The 18,391-nt window shown below is 45.7% G+C and overlaps 1 protein-coding gene and 1 long non-coding RNA gene across 2 annotated transcripts; one reads left to right on the top strand and one right to left on the bottom strand.

The window, feature by feature from the left end:
- Positions 1 to 16: 16 nt before the first annotated feature.
- On the bottom strand, positions 17 to 17,341 carry LOC106891999 (fatty acid desaturase 2-like). Its single transcript, XM_014948857.1, has 12 exons — positions 17,112 to 17,341; positions 12,021 to 12,131; positions 10,436 to 10,633; positions 9,875 to 9,976; positions 9,054 to 9,179; positions 7,555 to 7,615; positions 7,023 to 7,099; positions 6,709 to 6,806; positions 5,021 to 5,117; positions 3,238 to 3,317; positions 1,954 to 2,079; positions 17 to 112 (listed from the first exon to the last, which is right to left on the bottom strand). The coding sequence occupies exons 1-12, from the start codon at positions 17,307 to 17,309 to the stop codon at positions 61 to 63; spliced, it is 1,326 nt and encodes a 441-aa protein (XP_014804343.1). The 5' UTR covers positions 17,310 to 17,341; the 3' UTR covers positions 17 to 60.
- Positions 1,284 to 3,058, top strand: LOC106892000. Its single transcript, XR_001412811.1, has 3 exons — positions 1,284 to 1,479; positions 1,766 to 2,323; positions 2,896 to 3,058. It is a non-coding gene; the product is annotated as an uncharacterized LOC106892000 (long non-coding RNA).
- Positions 17,342 to 18,391: the final 1,050 nt, after the last annotated feature.

The raw sequence follows: 18,391 nt of genomic DNA, 5'->3' as shown, positions 1-18,391 counted from the left end.
CCGCCCCACGCACCCCCCCATCCCTCCCTGGCACTCACACCTCCCCACCAAGACTCGTGTTCACTTGTGGAGGTAAGCGTCCAGCCACAGATCTCCGGATTTCTTTAGGGATCTGTGGAAAGAAAAGGAAGAGAAGGGGGTTTTTTGGCTTGTGAACCTTCTCTCTGTCATTTTTTTCTTACAAAGAAGCCTGTTACTGAATTTGAATGTTAACTCTTAGGCACCAAATGTCTTTCCTCAGTAGAGTTAGAGATACACCTCCTCAGCAGAGATACACCAAAAGCTACTTATTTTGCTCTTTAGACCCCCAAAAAGGCTGAGGGAGCTGGGGCTGTTCAGCCTGAAGAAGAGGAGGCTCTGGGGAGACCTAATAGCAGCCGTCCAGTACCTGAAGGGAGCCTACAGGAAGGCTGGGGAGAGCCTGTTTAGAAAGGCCTGCAGTGACAGGACGAGGGGCAATGGCTTCAAGCTGGAGGGGAACAGCTTTAGACTGGAGATGAGGAGAGGGTTCTTCACTGGGAGGGTGGTGGAGCACTGGAACAGGTTGCCCAGGGAGGTGGTTGAGGCCCCTTCCCTGGAGATATTCAAGGAGAGGCTCGACGAGGCCCTGGGCAACCTGGTCTAGTTGGGGGTGTCCCTGCTGACTGTGGGGAGGTCGGACTAGATGACCTTTGGAGGTCCCTTCTGGCCTGGGCAACTCTATGACTCTATGAAGTGACCAGTTTGAGACTCAGTGAGCAAGATCTTCAGCTGATGCCCACTGTGTTATCTGCAGTCCCTCTGGCCCTGAATAAAGAGCAGAGAGAGATTGCCTGAGGTCACCACCCTGCACCTCTGAAGGGGGTTTCTCCTTGGAATTCTCACGCGGAATTTCCCATCTGCATCAGCTCCACAAATATTATCTGACAGATCTGGGCTGGTTTGTTCCCAGAAGTCCAACAAACAGAAGGTGGTCTGGAAATACAGCTTTGTATGAACTACAGGAGATGATCCTTCCATCGGGAGGGCCAGTAAGTGCTGAGATGGTTTCTGAGAGCTGGTGTAGGGACATGGTACTGCATGGTGGGACGCTGGGCAGAGCCCCCCTGGGTCTCAGGGTGGCACGCATCTTCCTGTGCCAACTCAATGAGAGGTTTTGAACCCATTTTTGGCCCTTCTACATGCTGGGGCCAACCTGCTTTAATTTGCATTGGCTTAGAAGGGTTTGAGAGTGGAGCTCCCGGAATGCTTTCTCATGTTGCCTGTCGTGAATTATTCCTTGTGGAGTAACTGAGAGGGAAATGTTAATGCTGAGTCTTGCCTGCCAAGGGCTATCAGACCCGTCTGCAGCGATGCTGCTGGTGGGGGCTCACGTGGGAGACAGCGTGGGCTGTAACCTGACTCATCCCCCTTTGATTCATCTCACTTTGCAGCCTGAACATACGCTGCCAGCTCCCAGGACCCAAGAACCACCAGCTGTCAGAACAGCATTTTGAGAAGGTATTATTAAATATAGCATGTCAAAAAGACATTATGAAAAAATGTATTATAGAAAAGGTGCCTATAGATTGTATATATAGATATACATATAATATATTATAGAAAAAGGATGAGGTTAGTGCCCATCTAAATGTTCGCTGAGTACTTTGAGAGCAGCACTGGGTGCAGAAGCTGCTCTGGGGGTTAGTTATTTCTTCCCCCCCCGTGATGTAGTGAAGCAGGTTCCCATCTGCTGTCACCCCCTGTTAGTCTGCTTTCACTTGTCACACTGTCATTTCCACTGCAGGGCAACATTTTTCCAGGTGTTCCTTGGACTGTGATATGAAGATTATTAACGTGGCGACACCAGATTACACCATATCGAGATGGTATTTCTGAAGGGTCTATAGTGTCCTGAATTCTCTGTGCTAGAGGAGACAGGATGTTCACGTAACAGCAAATTGCCAGCTGCAGATGATGCTAAAAGGACCTTACCCAACAATGTCTACGAATGCTTTCCCAAGAGGCTTCTCCTCGTATTGGACTCCGTACTTGGCACATAAGGACTTCACCAAAGGTTTCACCTTCCAGAAATTGTGCCGTGGCATTGTTGGAAACAGGCTTGAATTAGAGAAAGAGAAAACAAACCTGAGAAAACTCCGGAGACTAATCCCAAGGGATGGGCATCTGTCTCTGCATCCTCACAGGGGCTAATTATTAATGCCTTCTCCTCACTCAAGCCGTGCAAGCAGGCAAAAGAGAGGCACCAAGAGGTATCTGTGCTTTACAGTCTGTTTCAAGAAGGCTTGTGAAAACTGAATGCACTGATTTCCCACCTCTGGAAGCTCACAGAACAGCGAAGCAGGTAAAGAATAATTTGGGATCACCTTGCACTGTGCTGTTCAACGGAGATTTCCTAATTTGCCTTCCAAACCAGTCAGCTTTACCCTAAATGCCGTATCTTCTACATTTTGTGTTGTTACTGGTAACAGACTGCCTGTATGGCCCTGGAACCTGGTATCCAGCAGCACACACTGTCCCACACAGCTTTCCCATGCTATAAAAGCATTGTCGTGCTTTTAATCACGGAGAGATTTCTGTAATGGATACTTAGGTTCAAGTACTTAGCTTAGGCTCCTTCTCTGGAGACATTCGAAACTTGCCTGGCCAAGTTCCTGTGCAACCTGCTCTAGGTGGACCTGCTTTGGTTAGGGGTTGGACTAGATGCTCTCCAGAGGTCCCTTCCAACCCCATGTCATTCTGTGATGAGTCCATCACCATTGTAACTGGTAGATGTGTACTGCTGACTACTAAAGCCCTAAATTAAAATTGTCAGAGTGAAAGCTGAAGTATTCAATAGCAAGAGAGAAAGATGCCATGGCTATAATGGAAGCAAACTGTGACCCCCAGCAGTCCGGGTCTCTCTTTTCTCTTCAGATGTACTGCTCCAAAGATCCTGCCCCATCCCACGCCTGCACCTTTGGCAGACTTTCCCTCCCCTTGGGTCTGGTGTTGTGACAACAACAGAAAGAAATTCTTTCTTGTGAGGGTGGTGAGACACTGGAACAGATTGCCCAGAGAAGCTGTGGCTGCCCCATCCCTGGAGGGGTTCAAGGGTAGGTTGGATGGGACTTTGCACAACCTGGTCTGGTGGGAGGTGTCCCTGCCCAGGGCAGGGGGGTTAGAATTTTATGATCTTTAAGGTCCCTTCCAACCCAAACCATTCTATGATTCTATGACAACCCAGTGGTGGCCAAATGGCCCTGGCTTCATACTCACTGGTGCTCGATCTGAAAATTCAGGTGCCCGGTGAACCAGTCGTTGAAAAAGGACTGCTCGATGTTGCACGTGGCTGCCAACTGTGATGGCAAGAAAGGAGCTGTGAAAATTGGTGAAGTACAACAGTACCGAGGTGGAAAATGGGGAAGGAAAAGCCCACGGACACAGTAAGCTTGCTCTCCCCATCCCAGCTGGTTATTGCCCAGTTTGCCATTAAGTGCAAGGTCTGAATATTCTGGAAATATTTCTTAGCTAATCTTGTTATTAATGATCATAATGATGTAGTCTTTCTTAAAATCCTCTTACGCCTTGGACTGGCCAAGCTGTGATTTCTATGTAGTAACCGTAGGAAATAGACTCTCCTCACCCTCCCAGGATGCAGCATAAACCCACATCAAAGAGACTCACCTCTTTCTCCCTGTCGTGCCCCCATTTTCTCTCTCTCTCCCTCCCACCCACCATCTCTCTCTTAGAATCCCCCTCCCCAAGTCTCTCACTCTCAAAACCTCTCTCTGCCTACAAATTCCAGTTGCATAAGGTGCTTAAGCAAAAGCTTAAGGTGAGGATCTGAACACTCCCATCACTTCAGCGAATCTATTCCCGTGCTTAATTTAAAACAAATGCTTAGGCACTTTCCTAAATAGTGCTTTTAGCACAAAGGGGTGTTTTAGCGCTTTATTTTTAATGCTTTAGTGTTTTTAGTACAAGGGAGAGAAATGGACTGTCAGACTTTGAAAGCTCACATTCAAGGCCCCCAATAACAACTACAAATATTAATTATACTAATTAGCACATGAGATTGTTTCTTCTGTCAACTCAGTTATACCAAATTCATATGACCACTGTAAAAGTTGGTCTCATTATCCTCTAGGTCTGTAAATAGGACTGTAAATAAAAGGTAACCTTTCAGCAGGATGGGTTTGTCTAACCAGGCATTAAAAAGACATAGAAAGCAGCTGGTTTTCATTTCAGCCCTTATTGCTGAAATATAAACTTTAGAAATTTATTAAGCCCTCTCTTCAGCTTTGATTTTCGTTGGGGTTCTTCTTTTCCTGATATGTATGTGCCAACATACGCTACTCAGGAAAGCCAAATAATGCTCCTAGAACCTGATGCTGCCCCAAATCGGAAGGAACCTCTTAATGGTCAAATTAATTACAGAAGTTTGGCTTCCCATGTCCTGACTCAGCATTACTGGCTCTGAGGAGAACATCTTCATGGGAGGAATCATGGAGAGAAACCATGTAATGGTGCCTGGGGCCAGCGGTAACACGTCCACTCTTTAATTTCTAATCCGTTTTGGGGTGAATCAGGGGTATTTAGGACTACAAAGATTATGAGGGGCCTGGAGCATCTCCCTTACGAGGAAAGGCTGAGGGACTTGGGTCTTTTTAGTGTGGAGAAGAGAAGACTGCGGGGGGATCTGATCAACATCTATAAATACTGAATGCGTGGATGTCAGAAGGATGGGGCCGGTCTTTTTTCAGTGGTGCCCAGTGACAGCACAAGAGGAAATGGGCACAAACTTGAACATAAGAAGTTCCACCTAAACACGAGGAAGAACTTCTTGACCTTGAGACTGGCAGAGCCCTGGAAGAGGCTGCCCAGAGAGGTGGCGGAGTCTCCATCTCTAGAGACATTCAAATCCCACCTGGACATGTTCCTGTGCAACCTGCTCTGGGTGGACCTGCTCTGGCAGGGGGGTTGGACTAGATGGTCTCCAGAGGTCCCTTCCAACTCCAGCTCCCAATACTCCATGTGTATTCTTTCCCCTCCCACTTACCTGGGAGCTAAGCCAGTCTCTGTGCTTCTCAGAATCGATTTCCATCGGAATGTGATTCATCTGGGTGACCCACACAAACCAGTGACTCTCCAGAAACCTTTAAAAGCAAACGGGCAAAAAGCGTGACAATTTATGTTGCAGACTGGGGTACCAGGTAAATAGAGTGGGGTTTACAGGGAGCAGCAGGAGATGCAACCTGTGAGGAAAGTATTTCTCCAAGGTCTTGCAGTAAATAACTCTCTTTCTATGGAAACCAGAGAGGATTTTTTTCTGTGATGAGTTTCCCTTCCCCTCTCTACACCTCTGAGAATAACCCAATTATGATTAAATAGAAACAAGACATACTACTGGGCTATCCCTCTCCCTCTTCCTCACAAGTGGATTGATGTCTTATGCTGCTTTTGCCTTCTGGTAAAAAAAGCTGATCCAATTCTCTGAAAAAAAAAGCCCTGATTTAGGAATTCTCAGAACTGTTTTCATCTTTCCTATTTCTTGCTGGATACCCATTAATTTCAGACTCCTCCTGCCCATCCATGTCAGCTTGCTGGGTGTCAAGCTCAGCACAATGGGGCTCTCCTTTGCCCTCTCGTTATCGTTACCCTGAGCCTCAAATCTGCCCTGGGCTGGGTATCGCTCTTGAGTGGTTTTTTTATTGCTTATGGTATATAACTGTATTTTTAGCACCTGTAGCTGGAATCTATAGAAATGCACTTTATTTACCCAAAGTAGTTTGTGCTGAGACTTAAATTTATATAGACAAGTTGTCCAGAAGCATCCTTATTCTGGTCTTTGGGCTTGTTTTCCAAAAGAGCAGATGATCTGACTTAGCAATTTTGCCTTTCTTCTTCCTCTTCTAGCTCAATCAAAATAGGGAAGCTTTGGAAATAACAGGTTGGTTGTTGCAAGTTTTTCAGCTTGATTTCAGTCTGAAAAGGTTGGCCAGGCACTTACAGAAATTTACATCTTTTGAATGTCCTCTTTTCATTAGGCCCAAAGTGTTTTGAAACTATGAAAACTGAAGTCAGGACCAGCGACATTACATTTTGTGGAGGTAAAAGTTCTAATATTGTGAAGGGGGTTTCACATCTATTACCTTTTCTTTTTATGCAAAAAAAATGAATTATTTTTTTTTTAGAGAATATTTTTCACTGCAATGAAATGTTTTCCTAAAACTAATGGTGACTGTGGGGACTCACTGCCATCCTCTGGTACCAGCCAGTGGTGAGGTCATGCAGTCTTCCACACTGGGAAGTGGTGAGCGTTTCGTTTACTGAGGAGCATGGCCAGTGCTCAGGAGGGTTCATTAATTACCTTCCCAGAAAGATGGGAAGAGGGTGACACTCTGGAAGGGTCCAGCCTTGACCAAAGTGGAAAAAAAATGCATAAATGTGTTGGGTTCAGGCAGCGTGTGAGAACGGGTAATGAGGAAAGGAAGGAGAATGCTGGCTGGACCATCACAAGGGCAGGGGAAGATGCTGAGGACCAGAGCCAGCTCTGCTGTGGGGAGATAGAACTGGGAGATGATAAGAGGAAAGAAGCAGTGAGAACACTGAAGATAAGACAAGGTGAGTTCAATGACTGTGGAGAACCTAAATAGAGAAGGCCTGTGGGGCACAGAAGAGACTGAGACTTGGTCCATCTGGCCCTGGAGGGAGGGGAGAGCCATGAGGATGCCCTTTATCTCCTACCTGACAAAAGTGAGGAGACACAGGGATCCCAAAACACCATAGAATGGGATGTATGTGATGAAGTAGCGCATGTAGTAGCTGATGGCCCAGGCTAGGTCCTAGGGGAAGAGAGAAGACATTAGGCATCACTTTGCCTACCTCATATAATGTGTCCTTGCAGGTAATGTTAGGGATGATGGACAACTAACAGCGATCTCTTGCCCACCTCCCTCTACCAGCTCTCTTGCAGAAACAACCGACCTCCCTCCCTACTCAGTTGAGATTTCTTACGAGCCAGCTGGACCCCATAAAGACCAAGGGAATGTTTAACTCACCGCCCAGAACCTGCGCCTGATCATGGTTGAGATGATTTGGATTTGGAAATACACGGGGATGAGCAGAGGTGGGAAGACTGCAAAGCAAAAGGGAGATGTTTTGGCCATCAGAGGGGTGGAAAGGCGTGCGACATGACGGCGAGCCAGCGATTTACACCTGGTCCTAGGGAAAGTCTGCCAAGCACTGGTGAGAGAGGTGAGGTGCTGATGATGGGGGGTGGTTGCCTGTCTGTGAAGAAAGGAGACTTTTCTTCACACCCATCACCTTGACTTATCAAAGAGCATCGACTGGCAACATGCATTTTTGCCTCTCACACAGAGGTTTTTTCCCAGTCTCAGGTGTTTTCCTTGCTTTACATATTCACGATGCTCAGAAACCATTGAGAATACATGATCTGATTTTGGGGCCTGCACAGGGGATGGTGGTCCTGAAGGAGGGAAGGATGAGTTGAGACTTAAGGAGTCCCAGTAGTGGCTGGGAAGGTCAACTGGCATTCAGGGAAAAAGGAAGAGTGGAGGGGCAAATACTCACTGAGGAAGAAGTACTCGTGCTGGTGGTTGTAAGGCAGGTACTTCAGCTTCTTCTTGCCGTACTGCAGGACACAGAGGAGAAAGCTCAGGCTTGGATTATGACACTCACAGGTAAGAGAAGGTTCTCTGCAATACTTCCTTGTTTGATTTCCCCTTATTGACTGGGGAGTTTTGACAAAATTCCCAACAAGTAAAGTTGTACAGTACAGTTTGGTACAGTTAAATGCCTTGACTTCGTAATCGCGCTAGGTGTAAATTCCTTTTTAAAGTCTTCTGGCCTGATATTCAGATAATGTCTTTTTTTCTTGAGAACCTGATTGCATTTTAGTGGGTTTTTCTACCTTCCACCACGCCTGTGGCTGAGCTAAGAGCTGCTGTCATCTCCATCATTACCAGTACAAATGCCATAGGTTCTGCTCTTAAACCCAGTTATCAGGCACAAGGTTTTCCAGTGGCTAAGAGGGTGATACTGATTTACTTCTTCTAGAAAACAGCTTTTTTATACCCCAAGAGAAGGCTTTCATTTTAATCATGTATAAGAGCCCTTCTGCCTCTTGAAAATTCCATGTGTGCAAGACATTGTCTATACATGGCCATATACCAGTATGTATGTCCCCTACGTGTGTCTGGAGTTACTTTCTCAATAGTATAAAAGCTGGCTGAGAAACCATTAACTTTTAAATGTCACATTTCCCCTGTGTTGTTCTTGTTGCAGATGTTTCTTGGTTTGTTTGTTGTTTTTTTTCCTTAGGCTGTTTATTTCTTTTTAAAACTGGAAATCCTTGTTCCATTGTAAAACAGATGAAGGATGGTACATGGTTTATGTCCTTTTCGTAGGTTTTGATACAATAGGCAGTAAATATTTTGGCTGTAGAAGGACAGATGTAATTAAAATCCCTCAATGTAGCCTGTTATTTCATGTGCAGGTGACAGCACATAGTTAATGTAAGAAAGTATTTCTTATGCAAGTAATATCCCTTCAACTGCATGTCAGAGGCTCCAATAAAGAGGACCTTCTACAGGTTGTCTGGAGCCCAGCTGGATGGATGATACTGGAAGATATTTTCTGTGGAAATGGAATACCAGTTTTGAAATGTTCCTTGATGAAGTACTGAGGAACACCATGTCTTCCCCTCATGTTGGTATTTCAAGCCAGCGGGATGAAATTGTTTTTAACAGCTTTTTACTTTTTTTCCAGTCCCATCTTCATGGCTTTTCCCAAGCTATCCCAAAACACTTTTTTCCTGTGGTCAATATAGGAAGTGGGTAGGGAATTTTACAGTCAGTCTTGCTCTTCAGCCCAAGGTTTGTAACAGGGTGAGAGCCAAACTCCTCTTAGACAACACAGACAGAGGAAAGCCCTGGATTTCCTTTTTAGCATTCCTGGAAGTCCTTCATAAGCCATTATCTACCAATACTAGTCAACTCCTGGTATCGCGCAAGCATTCTCTGAAGCCCCTTAGGACTATGGTTTTCCATGTTTAACCTACTTTGCCTTACCTCAACAGGCTGTGTGTCTCCGAGGACAAAAATGTGCAGCATGTTCACATCTGGGTCCTTCTTGAATATGTTGGGCTTGGCATGGTGTTGGAAGTGACGATGGTTCCACCAGTTTGCAGAGGCACCCTGGGCAGATACGAGAACAAGGAGTTCGTCATGGTAGGATCACCCATTTCATTTATATAAACTAAAACAGTGAAACTCTGACTATGGCCAAATTGTTACTTGTTTTTGAAATAGCAGTAAGATCATTAAGTCCAACCATTAACCTAACACTACCAAGCCCACCACTTAATCCCTTTGATGTCTTACTGATTATTATACTGGTTTCCCTCTGGTGCCTGTAAGAAACCACATAAGACAAAGTGGCTTTGGTAGAATGGGCAAAGCTGTGTCCTACCCCTAGAAGTTCCTACTGCAGGTGGATGCTGAAATGCTTGGACCACACTGGACTTTGCCCAGGATAGAAGTTCTGAAGGCATCTTGTATGGATGGAAGTATTAGGATGGGACGTTTGAAAAATATGATACCTTAGCATGAAGGAGGTGGAGGGCATGGCAAAAATATCATGTTAAACTAGGGTTTTGTGCAACTTAATAAGCTTTGTCCTCAGCTGCTATAAATTGGTGCAGTTCCACTTGAAGCTTGTGGAACTACTGTGTTCTCTAACACCTTCTTGTGTGTTCTACACAATGGTCACTAACTTCTCCTCTGTGCATCTCCTCACTGTGGAAAAGTTTAGAGCTGCAGTTTCCCACTTTGACATAGTCAAAGTGACTGTGGCTCATTCCACAGTGCCCTGGGTCCATAACGTCCTTTACCTTCAGGTGCCCAATGACAAACTTGTGGACGATGTGGTTCCAGGAAGACTTCTTAAAGACAGAGAGATGTCCAAAATCATGTTGCAGCCACCCTGCCTGGGCCTGGGATAAAGGGAGGGAAGTCAAGTAGTTAGGATGCTGTTTGAAATCAGAGCTAAGCACAAAAGGAAATGGAGGTTGAAGGCAAGCTGTGAGTGTGAGGAAGGGTGGGGATTAACTGAAGTGAGAAGGTGAAGATCTCTGGTTTTGTTCTGGAGGGGAACATACAATCATAGAATCAGTCAGGTTGGAAAAGACCCTTGAGATCATCAAGTCCAACTGTAAAACCAACACTACCAAGTCTACCAACATGTGGAAGGAAAGGCCAAAGGGGTGAGAAAAATGTGTGAGCCACAACCAGCAGAAGGTAGCGGTGACCAGAAGGCACCACAGTGGCAGGTACATGGTGACTATTTTTCACTGGTGTGAATGTTTTGCACTGGTAATTAATCTAATATGACAAGTCCAGTGCATGCTGCGTGATTTGTGTAGCCAGCATGTTCTGTGCCTACTACTTCTCACCTGGGAAGTTGTAAGGATGCAGGCGAGGATGAGAGTTGTGATCCAGCCAGTGCCACAGTACGACACCATTAACCAAGCCAAAACTTCCAGTGCAATAATATGGCCCAAGTAAAGAGAGAAGAACAAAGGACTTGCTCTGAACAAGTTCATGTCCTCTGCTGTCTTCCGCAGGGTCCGGAAATCTTCCACCAGCTGGGACTGCAAAATAGACATGGCAAAGCACAGTTTGCAGCTTGTAAATAAGTCCCAACGTGTCTGAGGAAGGAAAACCAAGTTCCATGCTAAGGACCCCAGCTGTTTCTTGCATTGGTTGGCTACTCCAGAGGTAAGGAAGGACCTGCCTCCATGTTCACCCTGTATTCTGGCTTTTCGTAGCACTTTCCTATGAATAAACATCCTGGCTGCTCTGAGCCCACCTCCTGACCTTTTGCACCTTGAGCCAGGAGAGTAATTCAAGCCTGTTGCTGCGAACCAGCAGCAACACCTCATTCCCTTGAGGGCTACATCAGCTGATGATTCTCATCTGAATGAGCCCGACAAGTATCGAAGAGGCAGCTGGAGGAGGAGAGCATTCAGTCCTATTATTTATGCGTAATTCCAGAGCTCTGGGTGATGGAGCACCCAATATTGGAGCACCCGTTGTCTATTTAATACGTGGGTCAGCTACCGTGCAACCATTCATGAAGAGCATTCCTGGGTTAATGCGGGTTCGCAGCGTCTCCTCTATTGTGAGTGCTACAGATATATCATAATCATGGCCAGTCACAAACAACGGGACGGGATTGAGTTTCGTGGCAAGAGCCAGCCATGCCGTGCACCATGCCTGAATAATTAACGAAGGGACTGTCTAGGAGGGAGACAGAGCTGCCCCGGGGATGCCCAGTGGGTGGAAATGGTGCTTGCTGGGTTGCTGCTCCATAAAAACGGCCACCGAAATGAGACATCTGGTTCACCTCACCCGTAGGTGCCTACTGCTCGTGCCATGGGTGGCACAAGTGTGACTCCTCTCCAGAGCTTTGCTGGTACTGATCTCAGGATAAGTCTTACAGGATAAGTCAGTTTGGGTCTCAAAGAGGAACATGTTTGGAAGTCTTTTAAGACTTCTTTGCCTACTCCTCTCCTTCCCCCATAACAGGCAAGCAGTGACATGTTTGAGAACTTGGTCACCAGAGAAGGGACATCAGAAAGGACACCAGTCACAAGAGGTGGTGGACATTTCCCAGTCCACATGTCTCAGTTCCCATTTCCCTTCAGGATGCGATCAGTCCAGCCTGGACACCTGGAATGGGCTGCTAGAAATGGGATATGATTTCCATAGATAGAGCTGTTGGTGGCTCTGTGGGAATGGAAAGGCTTGGGCAACCAGTCTGAACATGCCACCTCCCTCCTATGCCCATTCTAATCTATACTGGGATGTGCACACTGCCATACGGAGGGGTTCAGACACAGAGTGTTCCCCCCTCTCTGGAGCTGCCCGTAGTTGAAGAGACCTTTATAATCTGTCCACCCCTGACCTGGAGGACATCCCACGAGGAAAGAAATGGTGGAACCCATCATAAAAGCCAGCTCAGAAACAAATACTCACATTCTTATCTCGGTCCTGGCTGGGCTCCCCTGGAGCAAGCTCTCCAATAAGTAATGGCTTGAGAAACTTTTGCACCAAGGTGGGGTTGATATGGAAGGCCTGGAATGCATCCTGGAGAGAAAATGGGAGTAAACATGTGAGATTCAGGAGCAAGCTGTTGTTTTCTACTTGCTGTGTCATTCCTGTCCATCTCCAGCACTGTCCTTCTCTCTAGCCATCCCCCCACATTACTGTGAGAGGTGAATTCTAGACTTCTAGCTCTGTGATTGTTGTTCAGTGAAATACTTCTCCAAGAGACTGAGGACTTTGCTCATCTAGTAGGAGGCGAGATCTGGGATGCTCTCTAGCCATATGGTGAAATGCACCTCAAGAAATTTTTTTTTTTCCTAAGCAACTAAATACCTAAATCCTGTTAATTCGCTTAGAAGGTAGGCAGAGAGGAATTTGTGCAAATCCCCAGTAGGATATAAATACCCTTTGAAAGTCTGCTGCCTGGAGGGAACTTAAGAGAGGGGGTGATGGCGGTGACTGCACCTGCAGATACAAAAAATATTACTGGATGTCTTGGCCAGCTGAGGCCAGCTTTCTTACATATTTTCAAGACTTCTAATAAGGGAGGACAATGCCTTGTTTGCAGAGTCTTTTTGATCCTGGCATTCGTGAGTTTGCCTGGCTCTTCCTTTTCTGTACTCCTTCCCCTTTCCACATTTTTTGGTCTACCTATGTCCTACAGGTGCCTGATGGCAGCACATTTGATGCATCTGCTGCTAGGAGTTGAGATCTTGCACACCCTTCCTTTGGCAGGGCATGGCTTGAATTTTAACCCCAAAGACAGTGGTATGGACAGAAAGTTGACCAAGATCAGAAAGTCTTACTCTGTCCTTGCCCTTTTCTTACTGTACAGAGCTGGAGTTAAATCTGGGAATTCACCTAGGAGAGCTGTAAAGATGCAGTTCCATGAAGGGCTAAGACTGATACAGGAAAAAAAGTCAAAAATAGAAGTCAGGAGTACCATGCTTCAGCTTTTCCACCTTTGTCCCACTGCCTAACAATGGTAGGGACCAAGTAAAATCTCACTTCTGGCTCTAAACACAAAGGCCAGGCTGGAAAGCACTACTGTGTCCAGCTGACCCTTCTGGGAGTTGTGACCTCCATCAAAAGTCAAGCTCTAGTGTTCAGAAATACCAGCCAACAACCTTGGTCCCAAAGTCCACCAAGATCAACCGAAACTTTCACCTGATTCCAAGACTTTGGATTGAGCTTCAGAATAATGCTCTGGCCATAGAAGTTTTGCTGTGGGAGGCACAGGAGGAGGGAGAGTGAAAGCTGAGCTAAGCCATTGAACCTGAAGTTAAAGAAATGATATATGAGAAGTTAGAGATGCATTGGTAGGGGGAGGAGGGGAGAGAAGAACTAGTTACAGGTGCAGGAGAGAAATAAAACTCTGGAATGATTTAAAGATTATAAAAGCCATAAAATGCCAGAGTCTAGGGGGGAAGAAGTAAGAAGGGGGGGGGGGAAAGTCAGTTCAATGGAGGAGGCAAACCAAAATGCCAGAAATGAAAGTGAAGAGCACTTCTTTTGTAAAGCACTGGAATTTCCTACTATTTTGGTGCCCAAACTATCCCCTTTTGTGACCAATTTCAGGGACAAAGCCATCCCTGTTACCACAGGGGGGAAGTTTGGATTAACTTCTCCACTTCCACCCATGAGGACGGCATCACCGGCAAAACTTGTCCCAGCAGACATCGAGTGCATCGGGTTAGCCACAGGTCTTATTTACTGGTGCCAAAATGAAGGTGAAACCCCAGGGCCAGCAAAGTGCTGCAGGTGGTCAGGAGTTTCCCATGCAAGGAAAAACCTGTCCTGAATCATCAGCTTCCTCCTCTACTTGGAAGAATTTGATTTACTGTAACTTCTGCGTACCTCACCCTCTCTGGTCTTACCCTCACAGCCCATCTGAGGTTAAAAATCACAGTCCTCTTCCTTCTACAGATGGGCAACGATGCACTGAAGGACTGATTTGCCCATGGCCACAGTGGAGGGCTGTAGCAGAACTGGTAGCCTTAAGCTTTTTTTACCACTGCTCCAGGTATTCCAGCATTTTCCACCCTCGGAGCCACGAATGTGTCACTGAAATATTAGGTCTGGTGCTTTTTTCCTTCCTTGGGACAATTTTCAGGTGACGTGAAAGAAGAGGGAAGGGCAGAGTGAGCAGGGAAGTGAAGAGCTGACTGTAGCTGCTGCAAGGTTTCAAAATTTTGGGGAAGAAGGGGAAAGAGGGAGATGGTGAACACGTAAGAAGCATTAGAGAATGTTGACTCAATATTATTTAAACCGATGGGGAAAAAAAATTCTTTGGAGGTCTACCAGGTACCACCTGATGCAAGCAGCAGAGAGAAGAACATCTCCCTCATGCTGTTACCATCATGAGCCAGAAAGCTACAGTGAGGCAAGTATTTGGTTTTTATTAGAATTATAGAATCATAGAATGGTTTGGGTTGGAAGGGACCTTAAAGATCATTGAGTTCCAACCCCCTGCCACGGGCAGGGACACCTCCCACCAGAGCAGGTTGCTCAAAGCCCCATCCAGCCTGGCCTTGAACACTTCCATACCTCATGCATCTCCTTTACCAATAGCTCCCAAATATGAGATACTGCCTGAATTGTGGAATTATGCTCAGTTCTGTACTAGAGGAGATAAAAAGCAAAGGGCAAAAGACAGTCTCTGGGAAGTGCTGTGTGATGTTTACACTTGACCTCCTAAATTTGTGGCCTACTGGCCAAGTAAGCTGAAGCGTCTTATGGGAAGTGGGAATTATTCCAGCTGCTTTTGGTGAAGAAAAGCTTCATATTATTGAGGTATGAACCGTACCCGAGCATTTGAAGTGCTTAGTGCTGTCAGTCCAAGGATGTTCTTTCACATCCTTGCACATCTCTGAGACAGAGCGACTGCAAGGTGCGTTTTCTGAGGGCAACTGTGCATGAGGTGATACCAGAACAGGTTGTCCCACATCAGGATGCTGTCTCAGCATGTTAAAGTATGGCCTAAAATGAATAAATGCTCAGTGTCATTAGTATCTGTAGGGGAAACTCATGCATAAATTAGCCTGGGGGCTCCTAAACCTGAGTGGCATGAGCTGAGCATGCCGAACATAACAGTCATGGAAGCATCTCAGTTGTCTTCTGAGCATCCTAAGGTGAATTAGCAGGGTCTCTTGAGAGTGGCCCAGCACAGATGTGGAGCTCAGGGAGTGTGTGGAAGCTTGTGGAAGATGGATATACAATGATCCTCTAGAAAACTGGTCCAAGATAAATGGACAAGATGCTGAGGTTCCTTTGGTGGGTGTTTGCTGGACTGGAGGTCCTATTTACAGGTGGTCCTAAGGAGAACCTGAGAGAGATGGAAGCCACGTACAAACTAGGAATGCAAACATGTCAAACTGAATTTTTATCATTGCCTTTTCCTCTTCCTAAACTCCTCCTGTTGTGGTATGTTGCAACACGGAATGAAACTTGTTAGTTAAGCCTCGATGGGGTCAAGGCCAAGGCTTTCTCACCCTGAACAAGAGAGAGATTTGTTGGCAGCAAAGCGTTAGTTCACCACGGGGAAGCTGGAAACCAGCTGCTAATTCTGATTTAGTGCCCAGGGTGGTGACGGACAGTTTTTCAGAACCTTCTTGAGATCATGCCTTGGTGGAGTGGGCTCTGAGTTTAGTGGGACGCTGCCTGCGCTGGGGAGGTGGGAGGAGGACCAGCAGAAGAAGCACAAACCAGCGTTTCAGCCCCCCTTGTAAGGATTCGAGACAAATGCAATAGCAGATGCTTTTTGCTTTCCAGTGGAGATCTCGGAGTTAAATTCTTGGGGATGGGAGTCAAACTCCTCTGGATTCGGCAGGCCTGCTTGAAGCAGCTGGAAGTAAAACCTGGCCCATCTTTTTTTTTTTTTTTTGAGGCAGAAAGCTGTTCTTTCAGAGGATTTATTGGAAGGGGACAGGACCACCGAAACGCATCTCAGGGCTTGAAGGAAAAGAAGGGAAAACAACCAGGGACCACAGGCGAATGGAGACGGATGGAAAGAAAAGTGTTAGTAATTCTTGCCAATTAATTCTGCCCCACAGAGAGCCTCCCTCCCTCCTTGCCAAGGTGTTAGGAGCCCTGGGAGGTGAACAGTTAATGTTACGGCTTCATCTCTCCTGCCCTCACCCTACAGTCTTGGGAAAAGCTCTGTGTAATACTCTAAAAGTATTCGGAAAGGCAGTTTCAATTTTATTAACTACGGGTTAATGCCCTGGGGGGAGAACATGCTCCCTGGATGGACTTCTGAAGAAGGTGGCTTTGGGGGGAAACTGCAGACAACCATCTCGGAGGCAATTTGTTCCCCTTTCAAGATTTTTGCTGGTTTGGGTTTTTTGGTTTTTTTAGTTTGGGTTTTGTTTAGTTTTTTTTTTTAAAGTTGCTGAACCCGGCTCTGAAGCACAGGAGCAGCTGAAACAGCAGCAAATGGGTTTCTTTCATTTTTTTTTCTCCTCCTTTTCTGTAGAAACCTGTAACAAAATTCCCTGGAGAATTCTCTCCTGGGGAAAATTAAAAAAAAAAAAAAAAAAGCTAAAAAGCTCCTTGTTTTAAAGCCTGGAGCTCACCCTCCTCACAGAAGCCACTCTGAAGCACAGACCGGCCTCTCGTTAACCCTTTGTGGTTCTGGGACTCTGGGTGTCACAAGCCCCAGGCTGAAGAGGGGGGAGGACTTGGGACAATTTGCTCGTGAAATTCAGAGCTTCGGGCACCGCACAAACAAGAGACAACGACAAAACCAAGCAGGATTTAAGCAGAGCCCAGCGTTCTCCACCCACCCATCTTCCAGAGGGGAATGGCCACGGCTCAAGGGAGTTGATGGCCAAGGAGTTGCCAACCGTTGGGACCAACCTTTTTCTCTCCAAAAAGCGGGGGGAAAAGGGCAAATGGGGGGAAAAGAGAGGAGCACAAGTGCGGGCTGGCTTCTAAGAGAGCACCAGGGACCTGCCTGGTGGGAAGGGTCGGGGGTGATGATGGTGGGGGTGATGGTGATGGTAGGGGGGGAGATGTCCTTACCGTAGCATCTTCGCCGGCACAGTGGCTGATGACTCGTTGCCCCCCCGGGTGCCTGGTAGCCCACTTGGTGACATTGTACACCTTGCGCTCTATCACCAGCCACTTGTCCGTCCTCAGGTTGTGCTTCTGGATCTCCTCCCAGGTGTAGAAGCGGATCTGGGGCTCCGGTTCCCCGCCTTGCTCGCCCCCTTTCCCCATGGGGACCACTTGCTGCTTTTGTCTTCTCGCCCAAAGCCCCATTTTGATTAGAAAAGAGGCAACTTTTACACCATTCTAAACTGATTTGATCCCTCAATCTCTACTGGATTTTGTTATAAGGCTGTGAATTTTGCTGAGTTTATTTTAAGGGAGAGATTGAGTGGTAAACTGGTAAAAAAAAATCTACACATTTGTTCTCTGTTTGTTTATCAGAGCACCAAAGAAAGAAGATCGAAGCTAACAATTATGATGGGGAGTCCAGAAATGGACATAGAAAAAAAGGTACTGGAAATGACCAAAAGTCACTGACACCAGGTACTGAGGGGCATCAGAATTTATTAGGACTCTTGATTTCCATGATGTGAAAACCAGAAAAGAAATTTTACTGTTTTATCTTTTTTTTTTCCTTTTTTCCCCCCTATTTTTCCTCTTTTTTTTCTTTTCTCCCTCCTCCTTTTTTCCTGTCTCCCTTTTTTCTTCCCCCCTTTTTTCTTTTTCCCAATTTTGCCCTTTTTTTAGTTTTCCTTTTCTCTTTTTTCTTTTTTCGCCCTTATTTTTCCTGTTTTTTATTTTCCCCTTCCCCAATTTTTTTCTTTTTTTTTTCTTTTTTCTTTCTTTTTTCTATTTTTTCTTTTTTCGCCCTTATTTTTCCTGTTTTTTATTTTCCCCTTCCCCAATTTTTTTCTTTTTTTTTTCTTTTTTCGTTCTTTTTTCTATTTTTTCTTTTTTCGCCCTTATTTTTCCTGTTTTTTATTTTCCCCTTCCCCAATTTTTTTCTTTTTTTTTTCTTTTTTCGTTCTTTTTTCTATTTTTTCTATTTTTTCTATTTTTTCTTTTTTTCTTCTTTTTCCTTTTTTTCCTTTTTTTAAATCTTTTCTCTTCTCTTTTTTCTTTCTCCATTTTTCTTTCTTTTTTCCTTTCTCTTTTTTCCCCCATTTCCCCCCTTATTTTTTCCTCTTTTTTCTCTTTTCTACTTTTCACCCCTTTTTCCCCTCTTTCCTCTTTTTTCCTTTTCCTGTTTTCCCCCTCTTTTTTCCCTTTCCTGTTTTCCCCCTCTTTTTTCCCCCCTTTTTTCCCCTTTT

Source organism: Calidris pugnax, unplaced genomic scaffold, assembly GCF_001431845.1.
Source record: "Calidris pugnax isolate Ruff unplaced genomic scaffold, ASM143184v1 scaffold107, whole genome shotgun sequence".
NCBI lineage: Eukaryota > Metazoa > Chordata > Aves > Charadriiformes > Scolopacidae > Calidris > Calidris pugnax.
Note: the sequence above shows the minus strand (reverse complement) of the source record. Positions and strands in the feature narration are given on the sequence as shown.